We start from the raw sequence: 17,440 nt of genomic DNA on the forward strand, positions 1-17,440 counted from the left end.
GTTACCTTAGAGTTATTTTCTTGTGACTTGTTAACCAAAAAATCATAGTAAAAATACAATCTACAAATTATAAATATCTATAAATAAACTTTCTAGCTGGATTATTTGACCTATTTGGATGTATGTCATAGGGTAACATGCAAGTACATACACACACACACACACACACACACACACACACACACACACAGATATACATACACACTAGATGTCCGTACACTGAGAATATATATTAGAAAAGAATTTAGATAAAAAGCTGGAGAGATTATTTTTCTTAATACCTCTTTGATGTAAGATACCTATTGCTACATCACTACTCTGGAATTCATTTTCTCATCTATTATAGTATGTTTCCCTGTTTTTCTTGTGTGACATTTCTAGTTAGTTCACATAATTATTTGAGTTCAAATTCTAGCTCTACTACCACCAGCTGCGTGAACTTGGGAAATACAGTCTCTCTGTACAGCAATTTGTTGGGAGGATTAAATGACTTGATCTATGTGAGCCCTAAGAAAAGTTTCTTCTGGCCCATAATGTTTTATCTAAATGTTAGTTATTACTTCAAAGAATAATGGTCATGTAGTCATCAGACTAATGGTACTTATTTCTAAGACTTTGTTTTCTCTTTTTTTTTAATTACATTTCATTAAAGCATAGGTTCTGGTTTCACAATGATACAACAGTAATATACAACATAGTGTAATAATTTAATCAAAGGGAAATTTTATCTTATGAAAAAACACTGTGTAACTTCACAAATAATTTGACAAAGTCCTGTCAGATTAGATTATGATTACATTTGGTCCAGTGTTGCTGAAAATTCTTTGAGAGCATGAAATAGGTTACATAAAAGAAAATTACACTAAAAAGGAAAATGTTACACACACACACACACACACACATATGTAGGTTTCTCCCTTCTTCATTAATATTTTTGGGCACTCTGAAATATTAACATTTAGAAAAGTATATCCATGGCTGATTACATTACTACTTTCTACTGTGTTACCCTGGAAGGAACTATTTCCCAAGAGTAGGCCAGCCATTTTGTGCATATATTATCAGGAAGTTATGCCTTGGTTTTCCTCACTTGCATGCTAAGACTTAGTTTGTTTTTTTTCCATTGATAAAAGAGTCATTGTTACACTTACTGAAGTAGGACATATACTAGAACATTGTTCTTAACATTTAAAAAAATCAGAACATATTCTTCAGTTCTTTAAAAAATTGTGTTAGAAGTTCTGATCCTCCCCATGTTGATTGTTTCCACAGCATAGTCTGTCAGGGACCCGGCAGCTATCTAGTGGGTGTGCAAAGGGCAGGCAACCAAACTGAGTAGTTTAGACTCCAGAAGAGATTTCTGTTTCTGCTTTATGTTTTTGCCATTTGCATTTAATTTAGCCACCTTAAAAATTGTCAAATCTTCAATTTACTCTGTGACTTAGGTACAAAATTACATGTGTTCTCCAGAACAAGGCATCCATTTATTGAGATATCTTTGAAATGATGGCTTTAACTGAACCTATTTTCAGTAATCTGTACAGCTGAAATCACGTATGCTGGAAGCCCAAGATATATACAATATTGATACTTTTCTTTGCAGTTAGCTGTCTATGTGCTCATTTCTGTTTTTTCTAGCTTTGGTTTTCAGAGAAGTTAGTTATTGCAATAGCAATTTACACTGAGCTTTTGTACTGTCTTTTCTGAATGTCTCTTTTTCAGCTATTCATTTGTTGTCCACCTGCTTTCATCGCTCTAAATAGTTTTTCTCTATCCCTGGCTCTTACTAATGGAGAATTATTGCTTGGCTAATTAATTTTTCCTTTACCTTGTTGCACCTATGGTGCTGGGAGTAGGGTATTATTAATTTTAGGGCCATATTGATAATGATGAAATATTGATGTTATATAAGTTGTATTATGTTTTCTCCTATTTTCTTTTCATTCTCTATGACCACATAGTAAGGTGAAGTGTAAAGCTGGAACAATCATTCATACAATACGTGGGCTTTTTAAGAACCAGTATATTATGGGAAAGAAAGAATTATGAACTGTAGAAAAGAGTTTAATTTTATACATTGATCAAATGTATCAGATGATTATTCAGATTCTCACTCAATTTTCATTGCATGGAAACCAGATAATGGTGTATACTTTTAAATTTATTATTAATTTAAGAAATGTAACAGATTTAAAAAATAAGGAAAAATCATATCTCAATGTGGAATGGTCCAAAGGTGAGTTGAGTAGAATTATTACAAAAATAGTGACTTTCTACATAGAAAAATCCCAGAGAATCAACCGAGAAGCTCATAGAATTGATAAAAGAGTTCAATAATATCACTAGATATAAAAGTGTCACTTTTTAAAAATTTAAATTCCAGTTAGTTAACATGCAATGTAATCTTAGTTGCAGGTGTAGAATTTAGAGATTCATCACTTACATACAATACCCAGTGCTCATCACAAGTGTCTTCTTTAATAACCATCACCCCACTCACCATGGGCAGAAGACATGAATAGACATTTTTCTAAAGAAGACATTTATAGATGGCTAACAGACACATGAAAAGATGCTCAATATCACTCATCATCAGGGAAATAAAAGTATTATTTTGAAGTCAATATCTTTCTTACATGGCTAGTAGTACCTAATATAGAAATATAAGGAAAACATTTCTTACAACAATAGTAATAATGCTACGAAGTATTTAGGGATAAACTTAATAACAAGTGTACAAGGTATGAATAAAAGTGTAGAACTTTACTGAAAATCATAAAATCTCTCAATAGAGATTGGCTATTACAGTTAATGGCATTGTAAATGTTAATCTCGGCCAATTAGTTGTGTGTATCAGTCCAATCCTAACCAAAATTTAGAAGAGAAAAATGTAGGTCAATAGGCAAAACTACACTGAAAGCTATTGAAAATGGTTGTTTTTAAAAGGAAGAGTAATTAAAATACTTGTTTCCTTCTTGAGAAATAGACTTAAGCACAAAAGGGAACTTGGATGTGATAAAGGTACCATTTTAAAATTGAGGGGAAATCAATAAAATTAAATGAAAGTAGTTGGAGTGTTGAATATCCATGTAGGAACATAGATTCTACCTTGCATAAAATCCAAATAGAAATAATAGAAGAATTAGTTATGACAAGACTAATCATGAAATCAAACAAAAAATTTTTGAAAAACTTAGGCTGGCAAATTCTTATTATACAAGACACAAAATCTAGAAGTCATCAAGGAAAAGAAAGAATTGGTTTACAATTTTTTTTTAAGATTCCATTTATTTATTTATTTATTTTCATTCATTTATTTCATTTATTTATTTAATTTATTTCATTTATTTATTTGAGATACATAGAGCAAGAATGAATGCACATATGATTTGGGGAAGCTGCAGAAGGTGAGGGAGAGGATTCCAGACGGACTCTACTCTTAGCATGTAGCCCTTCAGGGCTTGATCTCATGATCTCATGACCCTGAGATCATAACCTGAGCCAAAACCGAGAGTCAGCCACTTAACTGACTGAGCCACCTGGGCACCCCTACAAATATTATAAACAAAGTAAAAGATGAAAGGGAAAGAAAGAAAGAAAAAAACATGACCTTTATATATAAATGCAATTAAACAAAATTTAGACAGTAACCTGGTGGTAAAAAAGTATGCAGGATATGGGAATAGATCATTAAAAGAGAAATATATAAAAGTAAATGCACTTTTTCATTAATGATGGAAATCCACATTTTCCTGTTTACCAGAGGGAGCACTGTAGTACAATGAATTAAAGAGCAAGATCTTGGGGTGCCCGGGTGGTTCAGTGGGTTAAAACCTTTGCCTTCAGCTCAGGTCATGAGCCCAGGGTCCTGGGATCGAGCCCTGCATCGGGCTCTCTGCTCAGCAGGGAGCCTGCTTCACTTCGTGTCTCTCTCTCTCTGCCTGCCTCTCTGCCTACTTGTGATCTCTGTCTGCCAAATAAATAAATAAATAAATAATTAAAAAAAAATAAAGAACAAGATCGGGAGTCTGGCTGCATGGGTTTGACACCCCACTGTATCGTTTTCTGAAGGTGTTATCTCAGAAAATTATCTCCTTTTCAATTTTTTTCTCATCCGTAAAATGTATAATATCAGGTCTCATGTAGATATGAGTTTTAAAAAAACTCTTACTTGAAAAATGTAATACCTTCTATCACAAGGATACAAAACTCAAGTTGTCATTTTCAAAACAGCAGTGAAATAGTATCACATGGTAGCTTAGAAAAAAATTAAATGGGTTTAACTATCAGCTGTTGAAGAACACCAAAAAATAGGAATTTATCTTTTTTTGTTGACAGGGATGTGAATTGGTACACTGTATTTAGGTGATGATTTGATGGCATTGATAACATTTTATACAGCATAATGTTCAACCAAGCAATTCCACCTTTTCTTTTTTTATTGAAGAGTAGTTGACACACAATATCCCATGAGTTCAGGTGTACAGCATAGTGATTTGGTGAATCTCTATGTTATGCTATGTTCCCCACCAGGGGTGCAACTATCTGTCACCATACAACACTAATACAATACCATTGGCTATATTCCCTATGATATGCCTTACATCCCCATGACTTTTTCTTTCCATACCTGTAAGCCTGTATGTCACCCTGTCCTTCACCCATTTTGCCCATCCTTTACTCCTTCTACTCTGGCAATCATCAGTTTTTTTCTCTGTATTTATAAGACCGATTCTTCTTTTTGTTTGCTTGCTCATTTGTTTATTCATGTTTTGCTTTTTAAATTTCATCTATAGGTGAAATCACATGATATTTGTCTCTCTGCCTTATTTCTGTTAGTATAATGCCCTCTAGGTCCATGCGTGTTGGTACAAATGGCAAGATCTCATCATTTTTTGGTGAGTGAGTGGTATCCCATTGTGTATATATATAAATGGTTGTGTGTGTGTGTGTGTGTGTGTGTGCATACAACATCTTCTTTATCCATCTATCAAAGGACACTTGGATTGTTTCCATATCTTGGCTATAAATAATGGTTATAAATAATATATATAAATGATACAAATAATGTGATAAACATAAGGATATACATACCTTTTTGAATTAGTGTTTCCATTTTCTTTGGGTAATGGCATAACTGTATCATTTGATATTTCTATTTTAAATTTTTTGAGGAACCTCCATATTGTTTTCTACAGTGATTGCACCAATTTACATTCCCACCAACAGTGCATGAGGCTTCCTTATTATCCACATCCTCACCAACACGTATTTCTTGTCTTTTTGATGCTAACCATTCTTCCGGGTAAAATGGGGTATTATAGTGGCTTTGATTTGTGTTTCCTTGATGATTAGTGATATTGAGTATCTTCATGTATCTGTTGGCTATCTGTAAGTCTTCTTTGAAAAGATGTCTAATTGGTCCTTTTCACATTTTTAACTGGATTATTTGTGGGGTTTTTTTGGTGTGGAGCTGTGTAAGTTCTTACGATATTTTGGATATTAACCCCTCATCAGATATATAATTTGCAAATATCTTCTCCTATTCAATAGGTTACCATATTGTTTGGTTGATCATTTTCTTCGCTGTGCAAAAATTCCTTATTTTGGTCTAGTCCCAATAGTTTATTTTTGTCTTTGTTTTGCTTGCCTGAAGAGGCATATTTAGAAAAATGTTCCTAAGTCCGATGTCAAAGAAATTATTGCCTATGTTTTCTTTTAAGAGATTTATGGTTTCTTGTCTCACATTTAGGTCTTTAATTCATTTTGAGTTTATTTTTTGTGTATGGTGTAAGAAAGTGGCTCAGTTTCATTTGTTTGCATGTAGCTGATCAATTTCCCCAGAACCATTTATTGAAGAGACTGCTTTTTTTTTTTTTCCCTTTGTATATTCATGCCTCCTTTGTTGTAGATTAATTGACCATACAACTGTTGGGTTATTTCTGGGCTGTCTATTCTGTTCCATTAATCAATGTGTCTATTTTTGTGCTAGTACCATACTTTTTGATTACTACAGCTTTGTAGTATGTCTTCAAATCCGGTATTGTGATACCTCCAGCTTTGTCATTCTTTCTCAAGGTTACTTTGGCTATTCAGGGTCTTTGATAGTTCCATACAAATTTTAGTGTTATTTGTTTTAGTTCTGTGAAAAATGCTTTTAACAATGCCATTTTTAATAATATGTTCTGCAAAAATGTTAGCCCAGGGGTACAAAGATGAACATACAAACATGTTTGCTGCAGCCTTGTTTATAGTAATAAAAATTCGTGACAATCTAAATACCTTAGTTTGGGAATATTGATGAAATTGTGATATATCCAGACCAGGGAATTCTAGGGAGTAGTTTAAAAGAATGAACTAAGTCAGTATCAACATGGTAATTTCTTTGTCAAAAGTCAAAGGAATTTTGGAAATTCACAGGAAAATTGTTCTGTGCTCTCCTTAATTAAAAACATAACAAAATAAGAAAAACATAACAAAATCAGAAAAATAACAAACAAAATCAATTCTAACTAGGGACTTCAGCTGTGCAAGTATACATACCAAATGATTGTTAATAGGGGTTGCTTCTGGGAAAAGTAGGGAGTCAGGAATTATAGCCTTTTAATGAGCACACTTGTTTAAATTTCTGTAAGAATTTATTCCTGTTATTTTTGAGTTATAAACATTTTATTTATGTTACTGAGATAAATGTAAGGGCCAAAACATAAATAAGCTACTAGTCTTTTCTTGAGGAAATTCTTTTCACACCATTAGTTCTGCACTTCCTCCTCTTATCAAAGTGAATGTAACAATGAAACAAAAGCTTTGGATGATGTTAGAGTTGAAGCATCATGTTCCCTTAACAAACACTAGGGCATCATTTTACCAGAACCAATGCATCAAGTGTGAATGAGCCCATTGCGCTAAAGTTAATTCCTCCAGTTACTTAGCGATTTAGGAAAGTAGGCTAATGGTCTAGAGCATTTCTTTGTACATTTACATAATTGCTTGTTATATGATATTCAAAAATTTTTCCTTCATTTAATAAACCTTTATGAGTTAACATATAAATGTTGAGGCATATAACTAGAAACCCTCTCACTTGCCAACAAAAGGATGAGCAAGAAAGTCCTGCAAAAACTTCAGAGACCCTTTGAACCATCCAAAAGAAAGAAGGCTGTCAGATCTAATTTGAGAGCCTGCAGACAGGTAAAGCAATGAAGTTCTGTCTTTTCCTTTTTTAGTATGTGTCACCTAAAGGAAAATTCTTTTAAGTAGAAACCTTCTAGTTATTTGAAAAGTTTCTTTTTTTTTTTTTTAAAGACTTATCACAAAAGCTAACATTTTTATTTGTACTGAAATATCATTGAATCTGTATTTGGCAGAAACATAGTCCTTCAATTTTGTACATTCTAATTACAATCAGATAAGAGATGTGACATTTCTTTAGGCATCAGGATCAAGAACGGCTGTGGAGCCTAGGCTATCTCTTTTAGGCAAGACGTAGAGATAGACATGAAATAGAAAAAGCAAAACATTGAAGGAAGGAACAGGATAAACAGAAAGGAGAAGAAATATAAAAAGAAGAAAGAATAAAAGGAAGAAAGACTCATAAAAAGTTATAGAGAATGGCAGAATTTAATCTGCAAAAATTTATCATATCTCACACTCAATTTTACAGGAGTTAAGCTTGTAATGAATAATAAATATGCACTACTGACATTTTGTATAATTTCTCTCTTTGATGTTTGGCCATACAGGCCCAAGTTTGAGCTCAATGGGACCTCTGAGGGCACGGAGACATTTGAAAGCTGCAATTTGCCAGAAGCATACAGCTGGCTGGTGTCACAACTGGGATTAGATGCCAGGCCTCCAGACGTTCAGCCTGGCACTCTTTATCCACAACATTCAAATCACAGCAGGGCATGCAGGGCCCAGAATTTACATAGAGCATAAGCCCGGCAAGAATTTGCAGAGTAGAACTCTGCGTATTTATGAAGAGGAAATACATGTCCAAGGGATGAAGAATGGGACTATCCTTTGTGAAATAGCATCTTATATAAACAGAGGTGATTCCCTTTCGTTTATGTGTCCAGAACCCATCATTAAAATTCACACGAGAGTTATTGCCTATTACTGCCAGGACTACTCTTGCTTGCTATCCCCAATGATGAATGAAGCCAGAATAAATGGTATAGATTTTTTAAAGCTGCATATAATACCAGCAATAGCAATAAACTTATGACATTTCACCTCGCTCAGCAAACATAACAGGAAGGTCAGGAAGGATAAATGTTTGTTAGAGGGAAAGAAAAACTGTATTATTACAGCTTCATTGTCTTCTACTACTGGGTGTTGATGTTGCATCCCATTTAATATTTGTATGAAAAATGGGATCAAAATACATGCAAAGGAGAAGCAATTTATCATAGTAAAGATTTGTGGCAGGGCTATAGGGAAAATCATCAATGAGACAATTTATAGACGATGTCATTGTGGTGTCTGTGTATTATTCTTCACATTTTCTTTGACTCTTTAGTGTTTCACTCAATAGCTATATAGTGAATATTTTTGCTAGGAACTGTGCTGGCCCCTGTGGAGCAGGAGTAGATGCAGAACAGTAAGCTTTCGAAAAGAGTTTTATAAGAGGTGCTAACTGCTAGCTCTGGAGGGGGAGACCTTTCCTGTCCATTGGCAGTGAAAGAAGGTGCCCTCCCCCTAGATATATAAACTTTAAAATGACCCCATTAATGGAAGGTAGATAGTTTTACTCCATCTCATTGTGAGAACAGGCTATTGTACTTACCTAGATTTTCCAAGAATAAAAGAAAGTATAATTTCTTTATTTTTCTCTTTTTTTTTTTTAACATGGAAAATAATTGTCCATGTGTGGTCTGTTTTAACAATCACCTTTTTTTGAAGGAATACATGTTGTTTATGATAAGTGCTTAAGCATGAACAACTCCATTGAATTATGTAAGTAAGACATTTGAGATTGTGAGACTACCTGAGGATGTTTTCAAATATAGAATGTGTTATTGGACATACATCCAAGACAAAGAAGTTCACTTTTTTCATTAGCTTTCCAAGTGCACCCTGCATTTATAAAAATAAATATAAAAATAAAGGTTAGTAACTTCACCTCTCTTGGTGCACATTTTCCATATATCAAATATATTTTGAAAACTTAATAAGATTTTACAAATATTTCAGGGTTTGTTTTCTCATAGTAATGATTATGGCGTTTTGGGTTTTGTTTGTTTTCCTATTATGGGAACTAAGAGACTAAATTTCATGGGTAATTTTAATGAACACTAGTTATTTTGCAGTATGATAGTGAATGATGAAAATACTGTCCTGACATAATTCTCCCAGTATCAACAGAAATGAAATTTCATTGTTGGAAGCTCTTTTATATCTTTGTTATCCAGTTGGTTCAGATCCCATTCGTTTAACAAATAAATAATGGTGTATTTGTGAAAATTCCTGAATTGGGTATTGAAGGGAATACAAAATGCTCTGGTTGGATTTTCTGTCATTAGCACATTCATTTCATGATTTCTATTTCCCCCAACATTTCTTTCTATATTATCTAGTCTAAACTTTAAACCATTCCTCCAGGTTAGGCAGGAGAGGAATTAATATCCTTACTGAGTAGATAAGAAAACAGGCTCAGGTTCAGTGGCTCCACCTACCAGATGACCAGCGAAGGATGAAACTGGCCTTCCAATTCAGGTATCCTTATTTTGCTCTCACACTGACCTCTGATCTCAAGGAGGTCCCAAATCACCCTCCCTCCCCACACACATACCCAAGCTCACTCAAACATACTGTACTTCATAATGTACTCCCATGAGGGAGGGACTCATAATCAGAAAGTCATATTCAGTTGATGGTATGCGGGACAGCCTTCATGGAAGAATTGGTATTTTAATAAGTAACATTTGTCAAGTGCCGGCTGTATGCCGAGTTATGAGATAACAGCACTTCATTCTCTGCTCTCAGTAAGTTCAGAGTTCAAGGGCAAAGCCAAGCAGTTATAACTCAGGCTAACATGCAAAAATTCAGAGTGCTTTAGAATCACATGTAGGAGGGGCGCCTGGGTAGCTCAGCGGGTTGAGCCTCTGCCTTCAGCTCAGGTCATGATCCCAGGGTCGTGGGATCGAGCCCCGCATCAAGCTCTCTGCTCAGCAGGGAGCCTGCTTCCTCCTCTCTCTCTGCCTTCCTCTCTGCCTACTTGTGATCTCTGTCTGTCAAATAAATAAATAAAATCTTTAAAAAAAAATCACATGTAGAGAGGCATGTAACTCAGACCACACAGAGCAGGTAACACCTGAGCACTATTATGTACATTATTCTCTAAGCAGTGGGGAGACATCGATGGATTTTAAGTAGGAGCCTTATATCTGCCATGATAAGAAAGAGATTTATGATAAAAGGGGATATTTGTGAAAGTACTGCAGCAATCCAGCTAATAAATGTTTGAGGACCATATGAAGGCAATGCCAGGCGAGCTGGAGAGGACAGATTTGAGAGTCAAGGGGGCAGTATTGGTGACAATTTAGTATGCTGGGGATTAAGGAAAGGAAAAGATCTGGAGGGATCCTCATATTCAGAAAAGAAGGGTTTTATTTTAACACATGAACACTTGCCTTATAGAATTGGTGAATATGATGCTAAAGAAAAAAGACAAATACAATCTTGATGCATGATTAATAAACATTTATTATCAACATTGATTGGAACATGGAATATAATGGGGGTCACAAGAGGCTTATATGGAACTTACTAGTTGCCAAAACTGTTGCAGCTCATTTTTTCCTTTCCTTTTTTTTTTTTTTTTTTTAAGATTGTATTTATTTATTTGACAGAGAGATACAGTGAGGGAGTGGGAGAGGGAGAAGGAGACTCCCTGCTGAACAGGGAGCCTGATGTGGGGCTCAATCCCAGGACCCTGGGATCATGACCTGAGCTGAAGGCAGATACTTAATGAGTGAGCCACCCAGGTGTCCCTCTTTTCTTTTCTCTCTCTCTCTTTTTTTAAAGATTTTATTTATTTGTTTGAGAGAGAGAGAGACCACAAGCAGGGGTAGGGGGACAGGGACAAGGGAGAGGGGAATGAATGAAGTAGAATAAAACAGAGACAGTTATAAATATCATGAACAGAAAAAAGAAGAGTAACGAATTAATTATTCTGAAATCTAGAAGACCAATGATTACAAGAGTTATGGTGCCACGAGCAGAAAGGGGAAAAAAAATCAACACAAATAAAAGATTTATAGGATAAAATTTTCAGGATTTCCCTCCTGTTTTTATGGATGTAGATAGGGAACTAGACATTTTTCCAGTGGGTGATATTGGAGGGTGAGAGATTGTAGCTAAGCTAGCAATTCCAGCTAACATGCACAATATCGACCCTGTTTGATGTGGCAGTTTCTAAGCTTAACACCAAGCTCATCACATTGAATGATTACAGTATGTATTTGTTCAGTAAATAAATAGACAAATGGAGACAACTGAGGTGACAAAGAAGTTGTGGGAAGCACGCATAAAAAGTTGAATTTGACCTTGTTAAAAGGAATGTGGCCCTTAAGAGACAAGCTACAAAAAGAGAAGAAAAAACAATCAGAAAACGGACCCTTGGAGAATGCCTTTTTAATTTGGGATATGGGGGGGGAAATAAAAAGGTAAGAGAGTGAAAGGTAATTAGAGGGAGAGGAAAAGTACCAAGAGGGTATTGTTTTACATTGGCAGCAACGTAGAGAAGGGATTGGAGGAGACCAAGACTAATAACAGGAGAGAGAGAGAGAGAGAGAAAGAGAGAGAGAGAGAGATGAGGAAGCAAGTTTTTGATTAATAAATTCAGAAAGGCTAAGAAAGCTTGATCTGAGAAAAAGATGATTGGCTTTAGTGAGTAGGAGATCATTACTGACAAATGATAGGGAAATTTCAATAGTAAATTCAGGGTCAAAATTTGCAATAGGTTAATGTTAGAAGTTTAGTGATGAGAGAAGAGATATTTTCAGTGGGCTCCAGATTTTCAAGTCAGGATTGCTTGGTGATACAGCTTTTATCAGACTTCGCACAAGCTGCAAAGGGGCTGTCACCATTCCTGCTTATGAAGCAGCCAATGCTATTTCATTGAAGTGAATGGCAATTTAGTATAAAAAAAAAGTAAAACAAAAAATAAATCATGCCCTGTTCTTTTTCTGCCTTTCTACTAAATAACCATGCAAGGTTCTCCAGACTCTGTCGAGTATGCTACGTTAGCAGCACCAATGAGAAGAAAGATAGGAGGTGGATGCACCATCAGCATTGTTATTGGCTTATATCATCTGGGCTATAATAAAAAGTGGAATAATCAGCAAGTTACTTACACCCAGGAGATGATAATTTCTGCTGTTTTGACCTAAAATGTCTTTTGAAAGGACTTCCCTTTGCTGAGCTTCTCAAAGTTGATATTTAATATTCTATTAAAGTAGAACTCAGTAAGAGCATCTTTACCTACCTTTTGCAATCAGTTTTGAGTCTTAAGACATGAATGAAATTCTAATACTAATCGGCATAATCATTTAGAAAGTTGTAATAGTGTTTCATAAGGTGATTGTACGGTGATTGTACGGGGCATGGAACTGGAGGTGAAACTGATCATTTCTGCTCCTTTCTCTGCTTCTGAAGATGATGTAGGAAAAGAATAAATATATGTGGGGTGCTGTTATTATCTAACTAATTTTAGGAAGCTACTTTTGGAATTATTCCACCGCTTGTGACAAATTATTAGATATTCTCAGTGATAATAAATCTTCTGTCTTTGAAGATGGATATAAGTTAGGGAAATGGCTTTAAAATTTGGAGGCATAGCTGGGAAATAAAGTTGAGATCACAATGAGAAATTTAATTCTAATCAAGTGAAGAGTAATTTCAAGGCACTGCACCTAAGATTCTTGTGTGTTACGTCAACAGGGCCAAGTATTTGTGGTATATTGGGGGAAGCATCAGTGTTAGAATGCAAAAATACTTGGGTATTTAGGGGATGAAACGTTACAAGTGTAGCACTAAGTTTTTTGATTTTATTTTGTTTTGTTTTATCTTAAGATGATCGCTGCAAACTGGATAAGCAAAATACCTCAGCTCAGGTCAGCATTCTGATTGATTCCTGGTTGTAAATCTCAATGATCTCCTCATCATATTTGGGGACAGAGACAGGGACTGACCTAAGGTAAAGAGAGGGAGGTGAGCAGTGTTGTAGAAATGACTGTTAATGGTATATAGAAAAAGGACATTAAGAGAGAAATATCTAGAAAAAAGGAAGATACAAATAGACATTTGAATATTTACCATGAAAAGATAAAAGAGGGTTTGGAAGGACCAGGGATAGGCAGGAAAGAAAAGCCATTGTTACAAAATTATGCTCATTGGAGAATTAGCTGAATTTTCCGAAAAAAAGTGCCTTTGGAATCAGATGAATTATAATTTCTTGTGAAGTCTTATACTGCTTGTGCCTGTTGTTGGGCCAAAGCCAAGTGTTTCCAGATGGCCACAATAACCAGGAGGCCCCTTGACAACTCACTTCAGAGTCTAAAACAAATGGAAAATGAAAGGTATGACTCCTTATTACGATTGTCTATGCATTCACACAGGAGTGTCCTTTATCAAGCATTCTGCTGATGCCATGGCTGTTGTTCCCATCACAGAAGCTATTTCACTTACGATGAGAAGAAGAGGTCTCATTAATAAATCATATCACCTGATATTCCTATAGTATTTAGATGACATGCCAACACTTCACCGGAAAATGGAATAAAATAGACCCAGAGAGAATTTTGTAGCAATTTCCCCCTTTTTATATGTCATATGGAATCATCAGTTTCTGAACAAACTTGAGATTTAAGATGTACATGTCAGTAAACATATATCCATGTATAAAATAAGAAATCACCACAGAATTTGCCTGGAAGGGTTTTAATAATGAAGGTTTTTTTTTTTTTTCCACTTATGTGAAGAATGAGCCCAGGCCAACACATTGAAGTTATTTTCAACTTCTCTACTCAGACAAGGACAAAAATATGATCATAAGTAAAGGGCAGAAACCTCATCTCTATTATATGTTCAAGTTTGAAATGAATGCAAAGAAATATATTCAGTTTCATTAATATGAGATATATTGAGATATATTAGACTACTCTGCAGAAGATTGGTAATAAAGGAGGAAGATGCCAATTGGTACATTACAGATAAAACCTAGAAATCCGAGAAAACTTATGTTAGAAAGACAGAAGTGGGTTGAAGATTAGTAAATATATAAAGGAAAATGGGAATATTTGATAAATAAAAACCACTCAAAGAAATAGTCAGTCTTGCTTTCCTTTCCTTGCATGTCATTTAATACTTGCTAAAAATTATTGCCTATTATTTATTGATTGTCTGGAATTGGTTATTAGAATCTGTATGTGTTGTAGCAATGCTCTTATTCATGAAGCAAATCTATTTTTCTACAGATATTCTATTTTTGAAAGGAAATAGAATGAAATGGAATTGCATTAGTTTTATCCTTTAAATGGGATTAATTAATTTGAAAGGATGCTTGGTATTATGCTCTGGCTTGTTAGATTATGTTACTGGATAGCTTATTTTCATTTCCTTGGATTGAAATGACCCTTGAGATTTAAAGAAAATATCAGCTATTTAATCGTTTAAAGCTATGTGGTTGACCTGAATTGGTGATCTTAAGCATTATGGCATGTGTGGTTTCTATAGGGCACTTCAGAGGAATCAGTCTTGGACAAAGTAACTATTACTTCTCAGATATTTTCAGATTTGTGTTTCAAAAAATTATTCTGGCTTTATTATAGAGAACTGAACTAAAGGGGAATATTGGATGAAAGAAGAAATTTGGGCAGGAATTCCAATAATCCATGTGGGAAATCAGTATTACCCATTAATTAAAAGCATGGACTTTGATTCCAGATGCCTAGGTTTGAACACAGCATCTTTCACTTACTAGCTGTGTGACTTGGGGCAAATCACTTAATCTTGTGTTTCAATTTTCCTATCAAAATCCCTATTTGGGAATAATAATAGTTCCTGCCTCAAGGGTGATCATGAGAAATAAATGAGTTAATATGCCATAGAACATGCCAGTCACAAGGCAAGTACAACGTAAGAATAGGTTGTTAATGAACTTGGATGATTGAGATGGAGCCACAAACAAGTGGACCACATTTGAATATATTTAGGTATTAGGATAAACAATAATTAGTGATTGACTACGAGGGAGAAGGTCGGAGGAGGTATTGTCATATGCCATTTAGTATATATCATTAGAGGGTAAGGGATTTTGGAGTGATAGGGACTTTCAAATAAAATATTACCCTTTTTTTAGGGATTATGGTCCTAAATCAGAATATTTGGTAATGTTCTTTGTTTAGTATGGGTAAGGGAAGTCCATGAGAAAGATTAAAATTCGGGTTTCTGAACTCCATTTAATTGCTACTTGACTGAGAGATCCAAGGTTAGAGATCTCTTTCTGGTGATATGTCTCTTTGTGTATGTTGTGAGTCTTGCATTTGGTTTTTCTTAAAGAACTTTGGGTCAGCATTAGAACCCTTCATAAGCCCTCTGACCTTCTAGTATGAAGCATCATTAACACAATAAATCCTTTTAAAGAATCGGATTTTAGGGGCTGCCTGGGTGGCTCAGTGGGTTAAGCCTCTGCCTTCAGCTCAGGTCATGATCTCAGGGTCCTGGGATCGAGTCCCACATTGGGCTCTCTGCTAGGCAGGGAGCCTGCTTCCTCCTCTCTCTCTCTCTCTCTCTCTCTATTTGTGATCTCTCTCTGTCAAATAAATGAAATCTTTAAAAAAAAATCAGATTTTAGAGGGAATGAGATGTTATGAATGTGTATAAATGCTGGGTAACTGTAGTTGGTTCTTCATGTAATTAATGATTGTTACTTACACTTTTTTTTTAGAGATTTATTTATTTATTTGAAAGCGAGACAGAGTGTACATGTGTGAGTGTGGGGAGGGACAGAAGGAGAGAATCCTCCATTAGACCTCCCATTGAACATGGAGACCACACTGGAGCTCCATCTCAAGACCCTGAGATCATGACCTCAGCCAAAACCAAGAGTTCGTAGCTCAACCAAACTGAGCCACCCAGGAGCCCCTACATTTTTTTTTTTTCAATGTGGCTATCCTAAAATAGTTTTCCACTCACATGGTTTGTTTAAAAAAAATAATGTATTTATTTTCTTGTAGCCAAAATTACTTTTTAATGCTTTATAATTCTTTGAATTCCTCCAAGAGAGAGCTAAGTAAATAAGTGCTCAGACAGGATGGATCATTGATATAAATTCTGTATTTTTCCATTTTGATTATTTTATGTTTCATATAAAAGAGCATTAAGTTTTAAGCAAATCTACGTTACGGTATGTCAATTTCAGTGATTTATCCTTTCTATTTTTCCTATTCAGTCTGCTCCCAGTTTTCAAGAGGAGTCTATGCTATTTTTGGATTTTATGACAAGAAGTCCGTAAATACCATCACATCATTTTGTGGAACGCTCCATGTCTCCTTCATCACTCCCAGCTTCCCAACAGATGGCACACATCCATTTGTCATTCAGATGAGACCTGACCTCAAAGGAGCACTTCTTAGCTTGATTGAATACTATCAATGGGACAAGTTTGCATATCTCTATGACAGTGACAGAGGTAAGTGACAATATCCCTATGTCTTTGTAATGGGTCAGATTAAATGCCTACACTTGACACTTATATGAGATGTTATGGAGCAACACAGGCCAGGTGTGTTAAAGTCCAAGGGTCACTTGATTTGCTTTTTCTGTGTAAATGAATAATGCAATTTGAAAATTGGGAAACGTATTTAGAGTTTAAAAAAAAAAGTTGTGAATGTTCATTTTAAAAATAAAGATTCTGTCAACCCAATACCCAGATGATCAGTTGTAATGTAAATAGTACCTTCTGAGATTCGGAGCCAAGACACTATTAGTCGAAGGTCACTGAAGTGACTGCCTTGAAAGTTGGTCAAAGTGAAACTGAATAGATATGTAAATAAGGACTTCTAGAGAAATTTGTAACAATTAAATATTTTCACATGCAGAAGTTTTATGAGAAACGTATGACCGTTATTAACCTTGCTTTAAAATGACATCCCTGAATCTCAGAGAAGTTAAAGGACTTGCTCATGTTCCGTTTGAGCAGCAGTACAATTTGACCCAGGTCTTCTGACAGCAGACCCATGCATTTTCTTAATTCTAGGTTTATGATAAAATGTTATTGATTATCATACTAATTGGATAGAATCTTGGCTCATTATGCTAAAGTTGTATTTTCAGAGGGAGTTACTTCCTTCGTGTTTTCCACATCTCTTGTTGCAAAGTTTATTATTAGCAGATCTGCTTGATGTATGTGTCATAGAATCCCAGATGTTCCTTT

The 17,440-nt window shown here is 35.1% G+C and overlaps 1 protein-coding gene across 4 annotated transcripts in view; it reads left to right on the top strand.

Moving 5' to 3' along the window:
- GRIA2 (glutamate ionotropic receptor AMPA type subunit 2) overlaps window positions 1-17,440 on the top strand; it is a 153,597-nt gene that overhangs the window by 59,785 nt on the left and 76,372 nt on the right. For all 4 annotated transcript variants that reach the window (XM_032863056.1, XM_032863029.1, XM_032863037.1 and 1 more), the window contains exon 3: window positions 16,457-16,696. In XM_032863056.1, coding sequence (XP_032718947.1) covers window positions 16,457-16,696 — 240 coding nt within the window. The remainder of the gene's footprint in view (window positions 1-16,456; window positions 16,697-17,440) is intronic.

This window comes from Lontra canadensis, unplaced genomic scaffold (genome assembly GCF_010015895.1).
Source record: "Lontra canadensis isolate GAN:19392208 unplaced genomic scaffold, GSC_riverotter_1.0 scaffold1, whole genome shotgun sequence".
NCBI lineage: Eukaryota > Metazoa > Chordata > Mammalia > Carnivora > Mustelidae > Lontra > Lontra canadensis.